Source organism: Podarcis cretensis (genome assembly GCF_951804945.1).
Source record: "Podarcis cretensis genome assembly, chromosome: 9".
NCBI lineage: Eukaryota > Metazoa > Chordata > Lepidosauria > Squamata > Lacertidae > Podarcis > Podarcis cretensis.
Window position 1 is genome coordinate 893,567 of NC_137178.1, and position 15,210 is coordinate 908,776.

General features: G+C 51.7%; 2 protein-coding genes across 2 annotated transcripts in view; one reads left to right on the forward strand and one right to left on the reverse strand.

Annotated features, from left to right (window-relative positions):
* Positions 1 to 1,949, reverse strand: part of WDR54 (WD repeat domain 54) — a 307,575-nt gene extending 305,626 nt beyond the window's left edge. The window contains exon 1 of the mRNA XM_079991061.1: positions 1,946 to 1,949. The gene's annotated coding sequence lies outside the window, so the exon portion shown is untranslated. The remainder of the gene's footprint in view (positions 1 to 1,945) is intronic.
* The window catches only part of RAB11FIP5 (RAB11 family interacting protein 5), a 61,880-nt gene that overhangs the window by 29,370 nt on the left and 17,300 nt on the right, over positions 1 to 15,210 (forward strand). The window contains exon 3 of the mRNA XM_079990695.1: positions 511 to 1,237. Coding sequence (XP_079846821.1) covers positions 511 to 1,237 — 727 coding nt within the window. The remainder of the gene's footprint in view (positions 1 to 510; positions 1,238 to 15,210) is intronic.

Below are 15,210 nucleotides of genomic sequence, written 5' to 3' on the forward strand. Positions count from 1 at the left end.
CTTCTGGCTGGCACGTAATAATAATAATAATAATAATAATAATAATAATAATAATAATTTATACCCAGCCCATGTGGTTGGGCTTCCCCAGCTGGGCAGCTTCCAAGAAAATATTAAAATACAGTACAGTGGTATCTCTGGATGCGAACGGGATCTGTTCTGGAGCCCTGTTCACATCCAGAAGCAAATCAACCTGCCTCCGTGTGTTGCGATTCACCGCTTCCGCGCATGCACGTGACGGCAATTTGACCGTCTGCGCATGTGCAAGTGGCGAAACCGGGAAGTAACGTGCTCCATTACTTCCGGGTTGCCGCGGAGCGCAACTTGAGAATGCTCAACTTGAAGCAAATTTAACCTGAGGTATGACTGTAATGCATTCTCCTCTTCCAGGATCTGTTGTGGCTCAAGAGCCGGAAGGGGGCAGACCCAGAGGGGGTTGGGGGGCCTTGTGGGCGATGCGGACGGCTGGCCTCACCAATCACCCTTCTCCTCCTCTGTCTTCCTCTCCAGTCAGAGACTTCCTGCCTTCCCCCAAGCTGACCCACAAGAGGGCCTTCAGCGACGAGGCCTCCCAGTCGACCCAGAGCCTGAAGCCCCAGAACGACCCCATCTCCCGGTCCTCCCTGTGCATCAACGGGAGCCACATCTACTGCGAGGAGCCCACGCCAAAGCCTTCCTTCCTCCCCGCAGCCCCTGCCGTCGCCGCCAGCAAGCCGCAGGAGGAGGCCTTTGGATCCGAGCCCCCGGCCGCCCCCGAGCCGGACCTGCCGCCCTGGTCCAGCGGCATCTTGCCAAAGGCGCCCCCCAAAGACCCTCCCCGCTTCATCCCCTCCCCTCCCATCCTGGCGGCCCAGGAGGAGGACAAGCTGTCTGTCAAGACCATCGCCCTCAACAAGCACCGAGTCAGGGCCAGGAGGGAGGAGGAGGAGGCAGCGGCTGCGGCTGCGGCGGCCGCCCTGCACGCCGAGAGCAAGCCCATCCAGATCGCCACGCCCATGGTCTTCTCCGGGGAGGTCCGGAGGGTCCGGCCCCAGCAGGAGGAGGAAGCGGAGGAGGAGAAGAGGTTCTCCAAGACGGGTTTCTTCCGCCGGGGGAGCAGCAAAGAGGGCGGTGGGAAGAGCGGGGAGCCGTCCCCCCGGGTGGTGGTGGCGGCCGGAGAAGAGAGGGGCAGGAGCAGGAACAGCAGTAGCAGCTGGTTCAGCCTCCAGGATGCCAAGGAGATGCCCCCCAAGCCCAGGTGAGAGGCTGGCCGGGGAGCGCGGCTTTTGGGGGTGGGAGGGAGAGAGCTTCTGTCCCACTGCTGGTGTTGCCTGTGTCTGCCAGGGAGGAGGGTGGCGCTGGGAGGGGCAGGTCCGTGCCCCCGGTCTGTGTGCTGCTGCATCTTGGCCCTCTGTGTTGTGCCTGCTGGGCTCCGGGCAGGACTTGGAAGAAGCAGGGGGCGCGGAGCCTGTGGAACGGGCCTCCTGCCCACGTTAAGTGGGTCTGGTGGGGGAGAACTGGGGTGAGGAGGCTGCGCTGGAGCAGTTGGGCTTGCGGTGGAGAAAGGCTTTGCTGAAGCAGGTCTTGAGGGGGGTCTGGAGAGAGGAGACAGGCAGGCAGCTCCCCCAGGGCGAAGGGGCCAAGGAGGACTCGGGGTGAACGGGGATCCGCAGGGCCAGGATCCGCAGATCTCCCCAGGGCGCCTCTGCTGCTGGAGGGTCCTGCGTGGAGCTGCAAGGAGGAAGTGAGGTATCTGGCTACTTCCTTTCGGTCGGACTCTGCCCTCCTGCCCTCCTCCCTGCCAGGCTCAGATTTGCCAGGTTTCTTTTTTGGCAGGGCTGGAGCAGCTTGCAGAGTCGGAAGCAGAGCGAGGCGGCAACGGAGCCGTCCTAGGAAGCGGCTCTGCTATGCTAAAAAACCTGGTTCTGACCATGACATGAACAACGTCCTCCTTGTCACTTTCCACGCCGCTCCTCTTAATTGATGATTATTTTATAAAAAAGAATACACTAATTAGGGACGCGGGTGGCGCTGTGGGTTAAACCACTGAGCCTAGGGCTTGCCGATCAGAAGGTCGGCGGTTCGAATCCCCGCGACGGGGTGAGCTCCCGTTACTCGGTCCCTGCTCCTGCCAACCTAGCAGTTTGAAAGCACGTCAAAGTGCAAGTAGATCAATAGGTACCACTCTGGCGGGAAGGTAAACGGTGTTTCCGTGCACTACTCTGGTTCGCCAGAAGCGGCTTAGTCACATGACCACATGACCCAGAAGCTGTACACTGCGGTGCTCCCTCTGGCAGTAAAGTGAGATGAGCTCCGCAACCCCAGAGTCGTCCGCAACTGGACCTAATGGTCAGGGGTTACCTTTACCTTTATACACTAATTGGTTGCAAAAACCAACAATGACCTCCATGTGGTTTGCATCGAGAGTAAAAGAGAAAAAAAAATTATTGGCAAAAGCAAAACTGGTGAAAAACAACAATTTAAAACATTAAAAAAATCAGCAATGAACTGAAAACTAATTTGAGACCCGCGTCAGCTTCCTAAACTTCTGGGGAGTTGCATCGCTCCGTATCCCACTGAGAGCAAGTGCGGTGGGGGGAGGCTTAGCCACCCTCAGAGCAGAAATCCAGCTTTCGTTTCCAGGTGTCCCTGGAGGGGATCCTGCCTGCGACGCTCACAGATCTCTTTGGAGCCATTGCAAAGGTCTGGGGTGGGTTGTGTGGTGTGTAACTGGGCAGTACAGTCGTACCTCCTTTTGCATCCGGGATCCGTTCTGGAGCCCCGGACACTCGACAAAGCGCCTCTCTGTGCATGCGCGAAGCACGATTTAGCGCTTTTGCACATGCACGAGCAGCAAACCCTGAAGTAACCCATTCTGGTACTTCTGGGCTTGCTGTGGACGTTGGACTAAATGGACCCTAAACGGGGCGGACGCAAAACGAGGTACCACTGGAAATCTGCTAGGGCAGATAGGCTCTGCTTGGTTGCTCCGGCTGACCTGTGCCTAGGGATGTGGCAGGTTTGGATCATGACCCCTGGGTATGGTGTGCCCGTGGGCCAGAGTGGCCTCTCCGAGGATCTAAAGGCAAAGGTGAGCAAGGTCGCGAAGAGCAGACGGGGTAGTTTGGGGCTTTGGGGAGTTGCTGGTGTAACCTGTGGCTACGTGAGATTTGGCGCTCTCTAGGTCCTGCCGCCTTGGGGGCGTCCCAGGACACTCTGGGCCATTGGTCTCCAAGTGGGCGCTTGGCTCTGTGTTGCCATCGCCTTATTCAAGGCTCCGGCAGGAGGGGCTTCAGAGGCGGGTTGCCAGCTTGGGCCAAACCTCTGCACCGCCCCCTTTCCTTGGCACCTCCTCCCTGAGATCCCCCCAGGGTGTTTCAGATGTCAAGGGGGCTTGGGGGGTCATTCTGAGGGTCCTATCTAGGTTCTGAGCACTGCAGATTCTCCTCTGTCCCCCAAGTGGGCTCTGGAATGGCAGTACTGAATGCCGTGTTTCTGCAGGTGGTCGGATGTTGGGGTTTGGCTTTGAATGCTGGGCTGCCGTCAAGTTGAAACTTGTTTAATGACCACATCTTTTTGGGGGGTGTTTCAAGGCAGAAGTGTTTGGCCAAGTCCATGGGCAGCTTCTGTGCCGCCTTGAGGGCAGAGTCCTGTCCCCGGGTACTGGGAAGAACGGGGTGCCAGATCTCAGGTTTGGTTTTTGGTGATGGCGTCAGTCCCGCTGCCCTGCTTTTACGCTTCCCTTCTCTGTCCCGAGGCAGAAATCCTTCAGGTGGCCTTTCTTCCACTGCAGCCACCACATGGGGAAGTTGCTAAGTGGAATCTTCCTTCTACACTCCGATGCAGCTGTACCGAGCATGCTGGGGGGAAATGGCCGAGCGCTGCTCCCTGGTGGCTCAGGCAGGGTGGCCGAACCTGTGTTGTCATCTGCCCTAAATATCTGAAGTGGGACATGCATGCAGAGGCCCTTTCCGCCTCCAGCGTCTTCGATCGGTACAGCTGCACTCGAGTGCAGAAGGGAGCCTTTCTTTGTTTCTGACAGTGGAGGGCACCTTGATCTCCCACCTTCCCCTTCAGTTGTGGGCCTGTGGACCCTGCAGAAGTGCGCTGCGGACCCCTCGGGTTGTGTGTGTGTGAGAGCCACCCTCTGCTGGGTTGTGAGCTGCATTTTTCAAGGTGCATTTCTGAGAAGCCATGTCTGACGAAGAGCGTCCTGAAGGGCGCAGAGAGAAGGGAGAGAGAGAGAAGTTGCTCTTTGTCTTGGTGCCGGTTCTGCAGTCCCGTCCACCCGTGAGATCCAGGCCTGGGGGGCTGCTGGGCTGTTGGTCTCCCCACAAGCCAAATAGCGATGAATCCGAGAGAGCACTGGGAAAGTTATTTTTGGAGCATGTGGTGTTCTGGCGCATGATGAGATGCTGACTGGAGCATGTGACGCGCAAACAGGGCTTGGCTCACTCAGGCTTTCAGCTTTTTCCTGCCGTGATTCTTTTGACGTTCCCCTTCCCTGGGGGGGGGGGGGAGTGGGGCTGTGCCTGCTTCTCCTGCAGAAGCAGAGGGGCTGTCGTGGCTCTTGGGATCTCCTTCAGCTGAGGATCGGGGGCCCCTGGGGGAGACACAGAGGTGCCCTTTCTTCTCCAGTGTTTGGTGATGCAAAGGAATCGTAGTACTGGGACCCCTAAGGGCTATCCAGTCCAAACCCCAGCAATACCGGAATCTCAAGAAGAGCATCCATGACAGAGGTCCATCCAACCTCTGCTTAAAAGCCTCCAAGGAAGGAGAGTCTGCGCTCTCCCAATACTGTTCTTCTGTCAAACAGCTCTTAGATTGGTCTCAACTAGGGCCAGGGCCTTTTCAGTAGCGGCCCCGATCTGGTGGAACGCTCTGTCCCAAGAGACCAGGGCCCTGCAGGACTTGACATCTTTCCGCAGGGCCTGCAAGACAGAGCTGTTCCGCCTGGCTTTTGGTTTGGACTCAGTCTGACCCTTATGTTTCCCTCCCCTTATGGTTTTGACTTTTAAAATGAGGCTGCATTTTAAATTGCATTTTAACCTGTATTTTAAATTGGACCCCCCCCCATTACGTTTTTACCGCGATTTTATTGGTGTTAGCCGCCCTGAGCCCTGCTCTGGCCGGGGAGGGCGGTGTATAAATAACATTTTTTTTTTTTTATTATTATTATTATTATTATTATTATTATTATTATTATTATTACCCCCAGGAAGTTCTTCCTAATATTTAGCCAGATTCCCCTTTCTTGTCATTTGATTCCCTTGGATTGGGTCGTCCCCTCTGGAGCAGCAGAAATCAAGCTTGCTCTGTTTTCTATGGTGCAGCCCTTCACATATTTGAGGATGGCTCTCATCCCAGCTGGTCGTACCCATCAGGTGACTGGCAGGTGGGTGTCCCTCCCTCCCTGTCATAGCTGACCTGTGGGGAGGGGGAGATAAAAACCTGGGAGGCTCCCCCAAAAATTCCTTCCTGCTCTCTTCTTTCTGATCATTTACCAAGAACAAGAGTGAATCTTGTGGCCCACTAAAGAATCATAGAATCCTAGAATCCTAGAGTTGGAAGAGACCACGAGGGCCATCGAGTCCAACCCCCTGCCAAGCAGGAAACACCATCAGAGCACTCCTGACATATGGTTGTCAAGCCTCTGCTTAAAGACCTCCAAAGAAGGAGACTCCACCACACTCCTTGGCAGCAAATTCCACTGTCAAACAGCTCTTACTGTCAGGAAGTTCTTCCTAATGTTTAGGTGGAATCTTCTTTCTTGTAGTTTGGAGCCATTGCTCCGTGTCCGCTTCTCTGGAGCAGCAGAAAACAACCTTTCTCCCTCCTCTATGTGACATCCTTTTATATATTTGAAGATGGCTATCATATCACCCCTTAACCTCCTCTTCTCCAGGCTAAACATGCCCAGCTCCCTTAGCCGTTCCTCATAAGGCATCGTTTCCAGGCCTTTGACCATTTTGGTTGCCCTCTCTGGACACGTTCCAGTTTGTCAATGTCCTTCTTGAACAGCAGACAAAGGCATGGAATCTTTCTAGTCTGCAAAAAGCAAATGCCGTAATTTATTTCTTATTATATACCACTGTGTCATTTCAAAAATGGATCAAAGCTGTTTACAGCAATAGAACATACAGCTGCACGATAAAAACTAGGTAAAAAAGTTAAAAGCAGACACCAGTTAGTCACCGTAGAAGGATGTGTTCTTAATATAGTCATACCTCAGGTTAAAGACGCTTCAGGTTGCATTTTTTCGGGTTACAGACCGCCGAAACCCATAAGTACTGGAAAGGGTTACTTCCGGGTTTTGGCAGTCATGCGTGTGCAGAAGTGCTAAATTGCGCTTTGCGCATGCGCAGAAGCGCCAAATCACAACCCATGTGTGCGCAGACGCGCCGTTGCAGGTTGTGGACGCTGCGGGTTGCGAACGTGTGTCCCGCACGGATCACTTTTGTGACCCAAGTGTCCACTGCATAGGCCTGGCAGAATAGAATAGGTGTTTAAAAATTTGCACACAAAAGGCACCTGCTGAATCTCCAGTAACAGGGAGTTCCGCTGGACTGGGGCCATGACACTAAAGGCTCAGTTTCTCATTGTTGTCAAATGAGCTTCACCAGCCAGCAGTGCTCCTGCAGATGATCTCCGTGATCAAGCTGGGATATAAGGATTTGGGTAACCTCTGAGGTGCCCTGGACCACAGTTGTTTGGGGCTTTTTAAATTAATAAAAGAACCTCGAACCTGGTTGGTTTAGTCTGATACGGGAAAAGCAGCAAAGAATCGTAGAATTGTAGAGTCGGAAGGGACCCTGAGAATCATCTAGTCCAGCGGTTCTCAACCTGTGGGTCTCCAGATGTTGTTGGACTACAATTCCCATCATCCCTGAGCTCTGGCCTTGCTAGCTAGGAGTGATGGGAGTTGTAGTTCAACAACACCTGGGGACCCACAGGTTGAGAAAGGCTGATCTAGTCCGACGCCTGGCAATGCAGGAATATGCAGCTGTGGTTTGACACCTTAAAGACATAAGAATATCAAAAGAGCCCGCAGGATGAGGCCAAAGGGGCCCCTCTAGTCCAGCATCCTGTTCTCCCAGTGGCCAGCCAGATGCCCCAGTGGGGAAGCAGCAAGCAGGATTCGGGCACAAGAGCAAATCTCCCCTCCTGCGGTGTCCATCAACTGGGATTCCAAGGGTGCAGATGCTCAGCTTAATTTGGTTTTCCCTGTGTGCCTGCCTTGTGGAGGCAGAATTTGCACAAAAGCTAAAGGAGAGCCACCCAGAGCTGTCTGGCTTGGGATTCAAGGAGGGTGGCCGAAGGAGTCTGCCCAATAATAATAATAATAATAATAATAAATAATTATACCCCACCCATCAGGCTGGGTTTCCCCAGCCACTCTGTGCAGCTTACAGCACATAAAAAATGACCAGAAGAATCAGAAATCAGCTGTGCTGGCTCTTGGCTCTCTCCCTCCTCCATGAAAACCTCTTTTTTATAAATTGATTCATTTGGTTTTTCAAATTAAAGTTTTACAATCACATGTCCAACATTCAACATAAAAACAAGATCCCACGGAATCTCCTGGACTTCTTCCCTCCTCCCCTTTGTGGGTCCTTTCCTGCTTCATCTTTTATAATAATCCAGATCTTTTACATCTCCATCACAGGGGTACCTCTGGATGCGAAGGGGATCCGTTCCGGAGCCCCGTTCTTATCCTGAAGCGAACTGTGCGGGTTGCGATTCGCCGCTTCTGCGCATGCGTGTCACGTCATTTTGAGCGTCTGCGCATGCGTGAGCGGCGAAACCTGGAAGTAACACATTCCATTACTTCCGGGTCGCTGCAGAGCGCAACCCGAAGCTACTTCAATCCGAGGTATGACTGTATATCTGAAATCCACCATTAAACTACAAGTGTTATTCCAATCCTACCAAAGATTTGAATTCTTTACAATGGTTTTTAAGATAAATTATAATTTTTTTCCATTCCTTATTAAAATTCTGGTCCTCCTGATTTCTGATTCTTCTGGTCATTTTTGCCATTTCAGCATAGTCCCATCAACTTAATCTGCCATTCTTCTCTGGTTGGGACTTTTTCTTCTTCCCATCTCTGGAAAGGTGTCTAGGTGGCTTAAAAGAGGGTTAGGCAAGGTTAGACTGCATCCTTGTCTCACCCTCTTTTAAAGCCACCTAGATTGGCAGTCACCACTGTCTTGTGGCAGGGAGTTCCATGGTTATACTTTAGCCCTCTGGAGAGAGCTCTCGAACCAGTTGCTTACTTATATGGGTCAATGGAAGTTAGTTCTGTGTGCTCAGAAAAATACACACAGATGCTCGGCTTAATTCGGTTTTCCCTGTGTGCCCACCTTGTGGAGGCAGAATTTGCACACAGGCTAAAGGAGAGCTACCCAGAGCTGTTTTGCTTGGGATTCAAGGAGGGTGACCGCCCACTAATAATAATAATAATAATAATAATAATAATTCCCCACCCATCATACTGGGTTTCCCCAGCCACTCTGGGTGGCTTACAGCACATAAAAATTTGTGAAACATAAAAAAATTCCCAATACAGGGTTGCCTTTAGATGTCTTCTAAAAGTCATTGTTTATTTCCTTGACTTCTGATGGGAGGGAGTTCCGCACTTCCTTCCCATGCCCCCCCCCCGAGCCCCCCAAGTGAAAAGTTTGATGCTGCATTGGTCAGAAGCAGTGGCTCCCGGCTGCGTCCCAGATTTTGGTACCAGCTCATGTTCCCCCTGCAGTGATGGCATCCGCCTGCCGCATCCCAGAGGAGGCGAAAAGGCTGCTGTAGCAGAAACGCAGGCCTGATCTTGTGACTGCCACGCTGCAAAGGTGCCTGGTAAACGGCCCTTATAAATTTTGCAAATAATAACTAAAACCAGGTGGTGCGAGTTCATTGCAATTTCACCCTGTCCTGGTGTCCGCAGGCCGAGGGGTGAGAGGGGGCATCTCTGTGCAAGGCAAACCTTGCGCACGTAAAAGAGAGTTTGCATTATGCAACCGAAGAAAAAGCCGATGCAATTCTAGGCTGCATCAACAAGTCCAGGGTCCCACTCTGGAGACCCCACTTGGAGCCCCGTGTCCAGTTCTGGGCACCACAATTTAAGAAGGGTGTCGACAAGCTGGAAGGTGTGCAGAGGAGGGAGACCAAGACAATCAAGGGTCTGGAAGCCAAGCCTGATGAGGAATGGTCGAAGGAGCTGGGTGTGTTTAGCCTGGAAAAGGGGAGATATGAGAGCTATCTTCAAGTAGATCAAGGGCTGAACCACAGAAGAGGGAGCAAGCTTGATTTCTCCTACTCTGGAGGGTAGGACTCAAACCCATGGCTTCAAGTTATAAGAAAGTAGATTCCAACTGAACATCAGGAAGTACTTTCTGACAGTAAGAGCTCTTCGACAGCGCCCTCCTTGTGGAACACCCTCCCATCAAATATCAAGGAAATAAACAACTATCTGACTTCTTCTTGTTGTTGTTCTTTAGTCGTTTAGTCGTGTCCGCCTCTTTGTGGCCCCCTGGACCAGAACACGCCAGGCCCTCCTGTCTTCCACTGCCTCCCCCAGTTTGGTCAAACTCATGCTGGTCACTTCGAGAACACTGTCCCACCATCTCGTCCTCTGTCGTCCCCTTCTCCTTGTACCCTCCATCTTTCCCAGCATCAGGGTCTATTCCAAGGAATCTTCTCTTCTCATGAGGTGGCCAAAGTCTTGGAGCCTCAGCTTCACGATCTGTCCTTCCAGTGACCACTCAGGGCGGATTTCCTTCAGAATGGATAGTTTGGATCTTCTTGCAGTCCATGGGACTCTCAAGAGTCTCCTCCAGCACCAGAATTCAAAAGCATCAATTGTTCGGCAATCAGCCTTCTTTTTGGTCCAGCTCTCACTTCCATACATCACTACTAGCTTTTACTAGATGGACCTTTGTCGGCAAGGTGATGTTTCTGCTTTTTAAGATGCTGTCTAGGTTTGTCATTGCTTTCCTCCCAAGAAGCAGGCGTCTTTTAATTTCGTGGCTGCTGTCACCATCTGCAGTGATCATGGAGCCCAAGAAAGTAAAATCTCTCACTGCCTCCATTTCTTCCCCTTCTATTTGCCAGGAGGTGATGGGCCCAGTGGCCATGATCTTCGTTTTTTTGATGTTGAGCTTCAGACCATATTTTGCGCTCTCCTCTTTCACCCTCATTAAAAGGTTCTTTAATTCCTCCTCACTTTCCGCCATCAAGGTTGTGTCATCTGCATATCTGAGGTTGTTGATATTTCTTCCGGCAATCTTAAGTCCAGCTTAATAATAATAATAATAATAATAATAATAATAATTTATTATTTGTACCCCGCCCATCTGGCTGGGTTTCCCCAGCCACTCTGGGCGGCTTCCAACAAAGATGAAAAATACACTAAAATGTCACATATTAAAAACTTCCCTGAACAGGGCTGCCTTCAGATGTCTTCTGAATGTCAGGTAGTTGTTTATCGCTTTGACATCTGATGGGAGGGCGTTCCACAGGGTGGACGCCACTACCGAGAAGGCCCTCTGCCTGGTCCCCTGTAACTTGGCCTCTCGCAGTGAGGGAACCGCCAGAAGGCCCTCGGAGCTGGACCTCAGTGTCCGGGCAGAATGATGGGGGAGGAGACGCTACTTCAGGTATCCTGGACCGAGGCCGTTTAGGGCTTTAAAGGTCAGCACCAACACTTGTGCTCGGAAACGTACTGGGAGCCAATGTAGGTCTTTCAAGACCGGTGTCATATGGTCTCGGCAGCTGCTCCCAGTCACCAGTCTAGCTGCCGCATTCTGGATTAGTTGCAGTTTCCGGGTCACCTTCAAAGGTAGCCCCACGTAGAGCGCATTGCAGTAGTCCAGGCGAGTGATAACCAGAGCATGCACCACTCTGGCGAGACAGTCCGCAGGCAGATAGGGTCTCAGCCTACGTACCAGATGGAGCTGGTAAACAGCTGCCCTGGATACAGATTTGACCTGTGCCTCCATGGACAGCTGTGAGTCCAAAATGACTCCCAGGCTGCGCACCTGGTCCTTCAGGGGCACAGTTACCCCATTCAGGACCAGTGAATCCTCCACACCTGCCCGCCTCCTGTCCCCCAAAAACAGTACTTCTGTCTTGTCAGGATTCAACCTCAATCTGTTAGCCGCCATCCATCCTCCAACCGCCTCCAGACACTCACACAGGACCTTCACCGCCTTCACTGGTTCTGATTTAAAAGAGAGGTGGAGCTGGGTATCATCCGCATACTGATGAACACCCAGCCCAAACCCCCTGATGATCTCTCCCAGTGGCTGCATGTAAATGTTGAAAAGCATGGGGGAGAGGACAGAACCCTGAGGCACCCCACAAGTGAGAGCCCAGGGGTCTGAACACTCATCCCCCACCACCACTTTCTGAACACGGCCCAGGAGAAAGGAGCGGAACCACTGTAGGACAGTGCCCCCAGCTCGCAGCCCCTCAAGACGGTCCAGAAGGATGTTATGGTCGATGGTATCAAACGCCGCTGAGAGATCCAGCAGAACTAGGAAACAGCTCTCACCTTTGTCCCTAGCCCGCCGGAGATCATCAACCAGTGCGACCAAGGCAGTTTCAGTCCCATGATGAGGCCTGAATCCCGACTGGAAGGGATCCAAATGGTCCGCTTCTTCCAGGCGTGCCTGGAGTTGTTCAGCAACCACTCGCTCAATCACCTTGCCCAAGAATGGAAGATTTGAGACTGGGCGATAGCTGGCCATCGTGGCCGCATCTAGAGATGGTTTTTTAAGAAGCGGTTTAATAACCGCCTCTTTCAGCGGGTCTGGGAAGGCTCCCTCACGGAGGGAAGCATTCACCACCCCACGAAGCCCATCGCCCAGTCCTTCCCGGCTAGCTTTTATAAGCCAGGATGGGCAAGGATCCAGGAGACAGGTGGTTGGTTTCACTCGTCCAAGCAGCCTGTCCACATCCTTGGAGGTAACAGATTGGAATTGATCCCACTCAACTTGACTAGACAGGACTCTAGCACTCTCCCGCCCCGGCCCTGCTCCCACGGTGGAGTCTACTTCTTCCCGAATCTGAGCGATTTTATCTGCAAAAAACTTTGCAAAATCATTGCAGGAGAACATGTGGTCCGTACTGGGCCCCGATGTTACAGGTGGTTCCGCTAAATTGTGAACCACCTGAAAAAGTCTCCTGCTGCTGTTTTCTGCAGATGCAATAGAGGCGGTGAAGAAATTCTTCTTCGCCGTCGCTATCGCCACTTGGTAGGCTCGACGTTGAGCTCTTAACCTGTGTCCGGTCAGATTCGGAATGAGTTATCCGCCACCGGCGCTCTAGCCGTCTCAATAATTGTTTCATTGCCCTCAGATCCATGGAAAACCACGGGGCTCTCCGGGCTCCATGCAATCGGAGAGGGCGCTTCGGAGCCAAACAGTCAATAGCCCTGGTTAACTCCACATTCCAGCGGGCCACCAGGGAATCAGCTGAAAGGCCATCAACATGGGATAAAGCATCCCCTACCACTCTCTGGAAACCATTTGGATCCATTAAGTGGCGGGGGCGGACCATCCGAATCGGTCCCACCTCCCTGCAGAGGGGATGGGTCGCAGAGAAGTCCAGTTGCACCAGGAAGTGATCTGACCATGGCACTTCTTTCGTTTCACTTTTACTTAGTGTCAGATCACCAACATCCGTAGAGGTAAACACCAGGTCCAAGGCATGTCCGCGGCTATGGGTTGGGCCAGACTTATTCAGGGACAGCCCCATGGAGGCCATGCTTTCCACGAAGTCCCGAGCGGCCCCTTGTTAGGTCGTGTCGGCATGGATGTTAAAATCCCCTAGGACGACCAAGCTAGGTGTCTCCAGGAGAACATCCGCCACGACCTGAAGCAGCTCGGGCAGGGAATCCTTGGTGCAGCGGGGAGGTCGGTACACCAAAAGGAATCCTGTACTGCCCCTATTGCCCAACTTCCAGAACATGCACTCGGAAAACTGGGTCTTCCCAATAGGACGCCTGGTGCTTGGGATTCATCCAGCCCAGCCTTTCGCATGATGAATTCTGCATATAAGTTAAATAAGCCGGGAGACAATATACAGCCCTTGCCGTACCCCTTTCCCAATATTGAACCAATCAGTTGTTCCATATCCAGTTCTAACTGTAGCTTCTTGTCCCACATAGAGATTTCTCAGGAGGCAGATGAGGTGATCAGGCACTCCCATTTCTTTAAGAACTTGCCATAGTTTGCTGTGGTTGACCCAGTCAAAGGCTTTTGCATAGTCAATGAAGCAGAAGTAGATGTCTTTCTGGAACTCTCTAGCTTTCTCCATAATCCAGCGCATGTTTGCAATTTGGTCTCTGGTTCCTCTGCCTCTTCTAAATCCAGCTTGCACTTCTGGGAGTTCTCAGTCCACATACTGCTTGAGCCTTCCTTGTAGAATTTTAAGCATAACCTTGCTAGCATGAGAAATTAGTGCAATTGTGCGATAGTTGGAGCATTCTTTGGCACTGCCCTTCTTTGGGATTGGGATGTAGACTGATCTTCTCCAATCCTCTGGCCACTGCTGAGTTTTCCAAACTTGGTGGCATATTGAGTGTAGCACCTTAACAGCATCATCTTTTAAAATTTTAAATAGTTCAGCTGGAATACCATCACTTCCACTGGCCTTGTTATTTGCAGTGCTTTCTAAGGCCCATTGGACTTCACTCTCCAGGATGTCTGGCTCAAGGTCAGCAGCCACACTACCTGGGGTGTACAAGACATCCATTTCTTTCTGCTATAATTCCTCTGTGTATTCTTGCCACCTCTTCTTGATCTGACTTAGGGATAGTTTTAGGAAAGCTTTTAATGTTTGAAGTTTTATTCTCTTTTTAATGTTCTGTTGAAAGCCACCCAGAGTGGCTGGGGAAACCCAGCCTGATGGGCAGAGTGGAAATATTATTATTATTATTATTATTATTATTATTATTATTATTATTAGACAGTGGAACGGTCTCCCTCAAAAGGTCAAAAGGTGGTGGTCTCTCCTTCCTTGGAGGTTTTTAGGCAGGGTTTTCATGGCCATCTGCCTTGGATCCCTCAGTTGAGATTCCTGCGTTGCAGGGGCTGGACTGGATGACCCTCAGGAACCCCTTCCAAGTCTACAGTTCCGCGGTTGTATGAAAATATCTTGACTCTCTGTGACCATGAAGGTCCTGTGAAGTGGTCCCTCTTGAACAGCCCCACTCCCAGGTTTGCCACTGCAGTGGCGTCCCTCACTCTCTTTGTGATCTGCTGTGCAAGTGTGAAGAGTGCCCCTGGGCGCGTGCAGAATGTCCTCTCACCAATGTGAAGCCACAATCCGTATCTGAGGTCAGCAAAGGGGGTGTCTGATCAAATGGACGTGTTTTCCCCCCAAGTAGGGCATTGTATGCTGAGAGCTGAATGGGGATTCAGGGAGGCAGAGGAGAAGATTTGGGGGTTCGATGCAGAGACTCGGTGGATGGAGACCGCACTGCGCAAATTGCAACCCTCCCTGCCACCCTAAATAATAATAATAATATTAATAATAATAATAATAATAATAATAATTTATACCCCACCCATCTGGCAGGGTTTCCCCAGCCACTCTGGGCAACTCCCAACAGAATATTAAAAACACGATAAAGCATCAAAGATCAGAAACTTCCCTAAACAGGGCTGCCTTCAGATGTCTTCTTAAAGTCATGTGTGGATGCCAAGGAGACTGAGAGGAGATTAGGAGAGCCGGCTTCAAATACCTGGAAGAGGGAGCCAGCTTGTTTTCTCCTGCTCTTGGAGGGTAGGACTCGAACCTGGAGCTTCAGAGTGCAAGAAGGGAGATTCCTGCTCAACCTCAGGAATATGAGGACAAGAGCAGTTCAACAGCGGAAAGTCAGGCTCTCGTCAGGGATTCTTGAACTGAGATTCCTTCTCTTGGGGGATCCCTTCTTATGCTCCGATTCTAGGATTGGGGCCCAGTTCCGCCTCCCCTCCCCGCAGCTGCATTTCTGGGTGCATCTTCGGAGCGTGGCCCACTGTTCCGGAGCAACAGAGCCGTGTTGGAATCTGGGACATAGCTGTCAACATTTCCCTTTTCTTGCGAGGAATCCTATTCGGAATAAGGGAATTTCCCTTAAAAAAAGGGAAACGTTGACAGCTATGATCTGGGAACAGCAGGCGGAGTTGGGGGGAGAGGCTTAAAGCGGCAGGACTTGGCTGAGAACACTGGGGCAGAGCAGGTGGG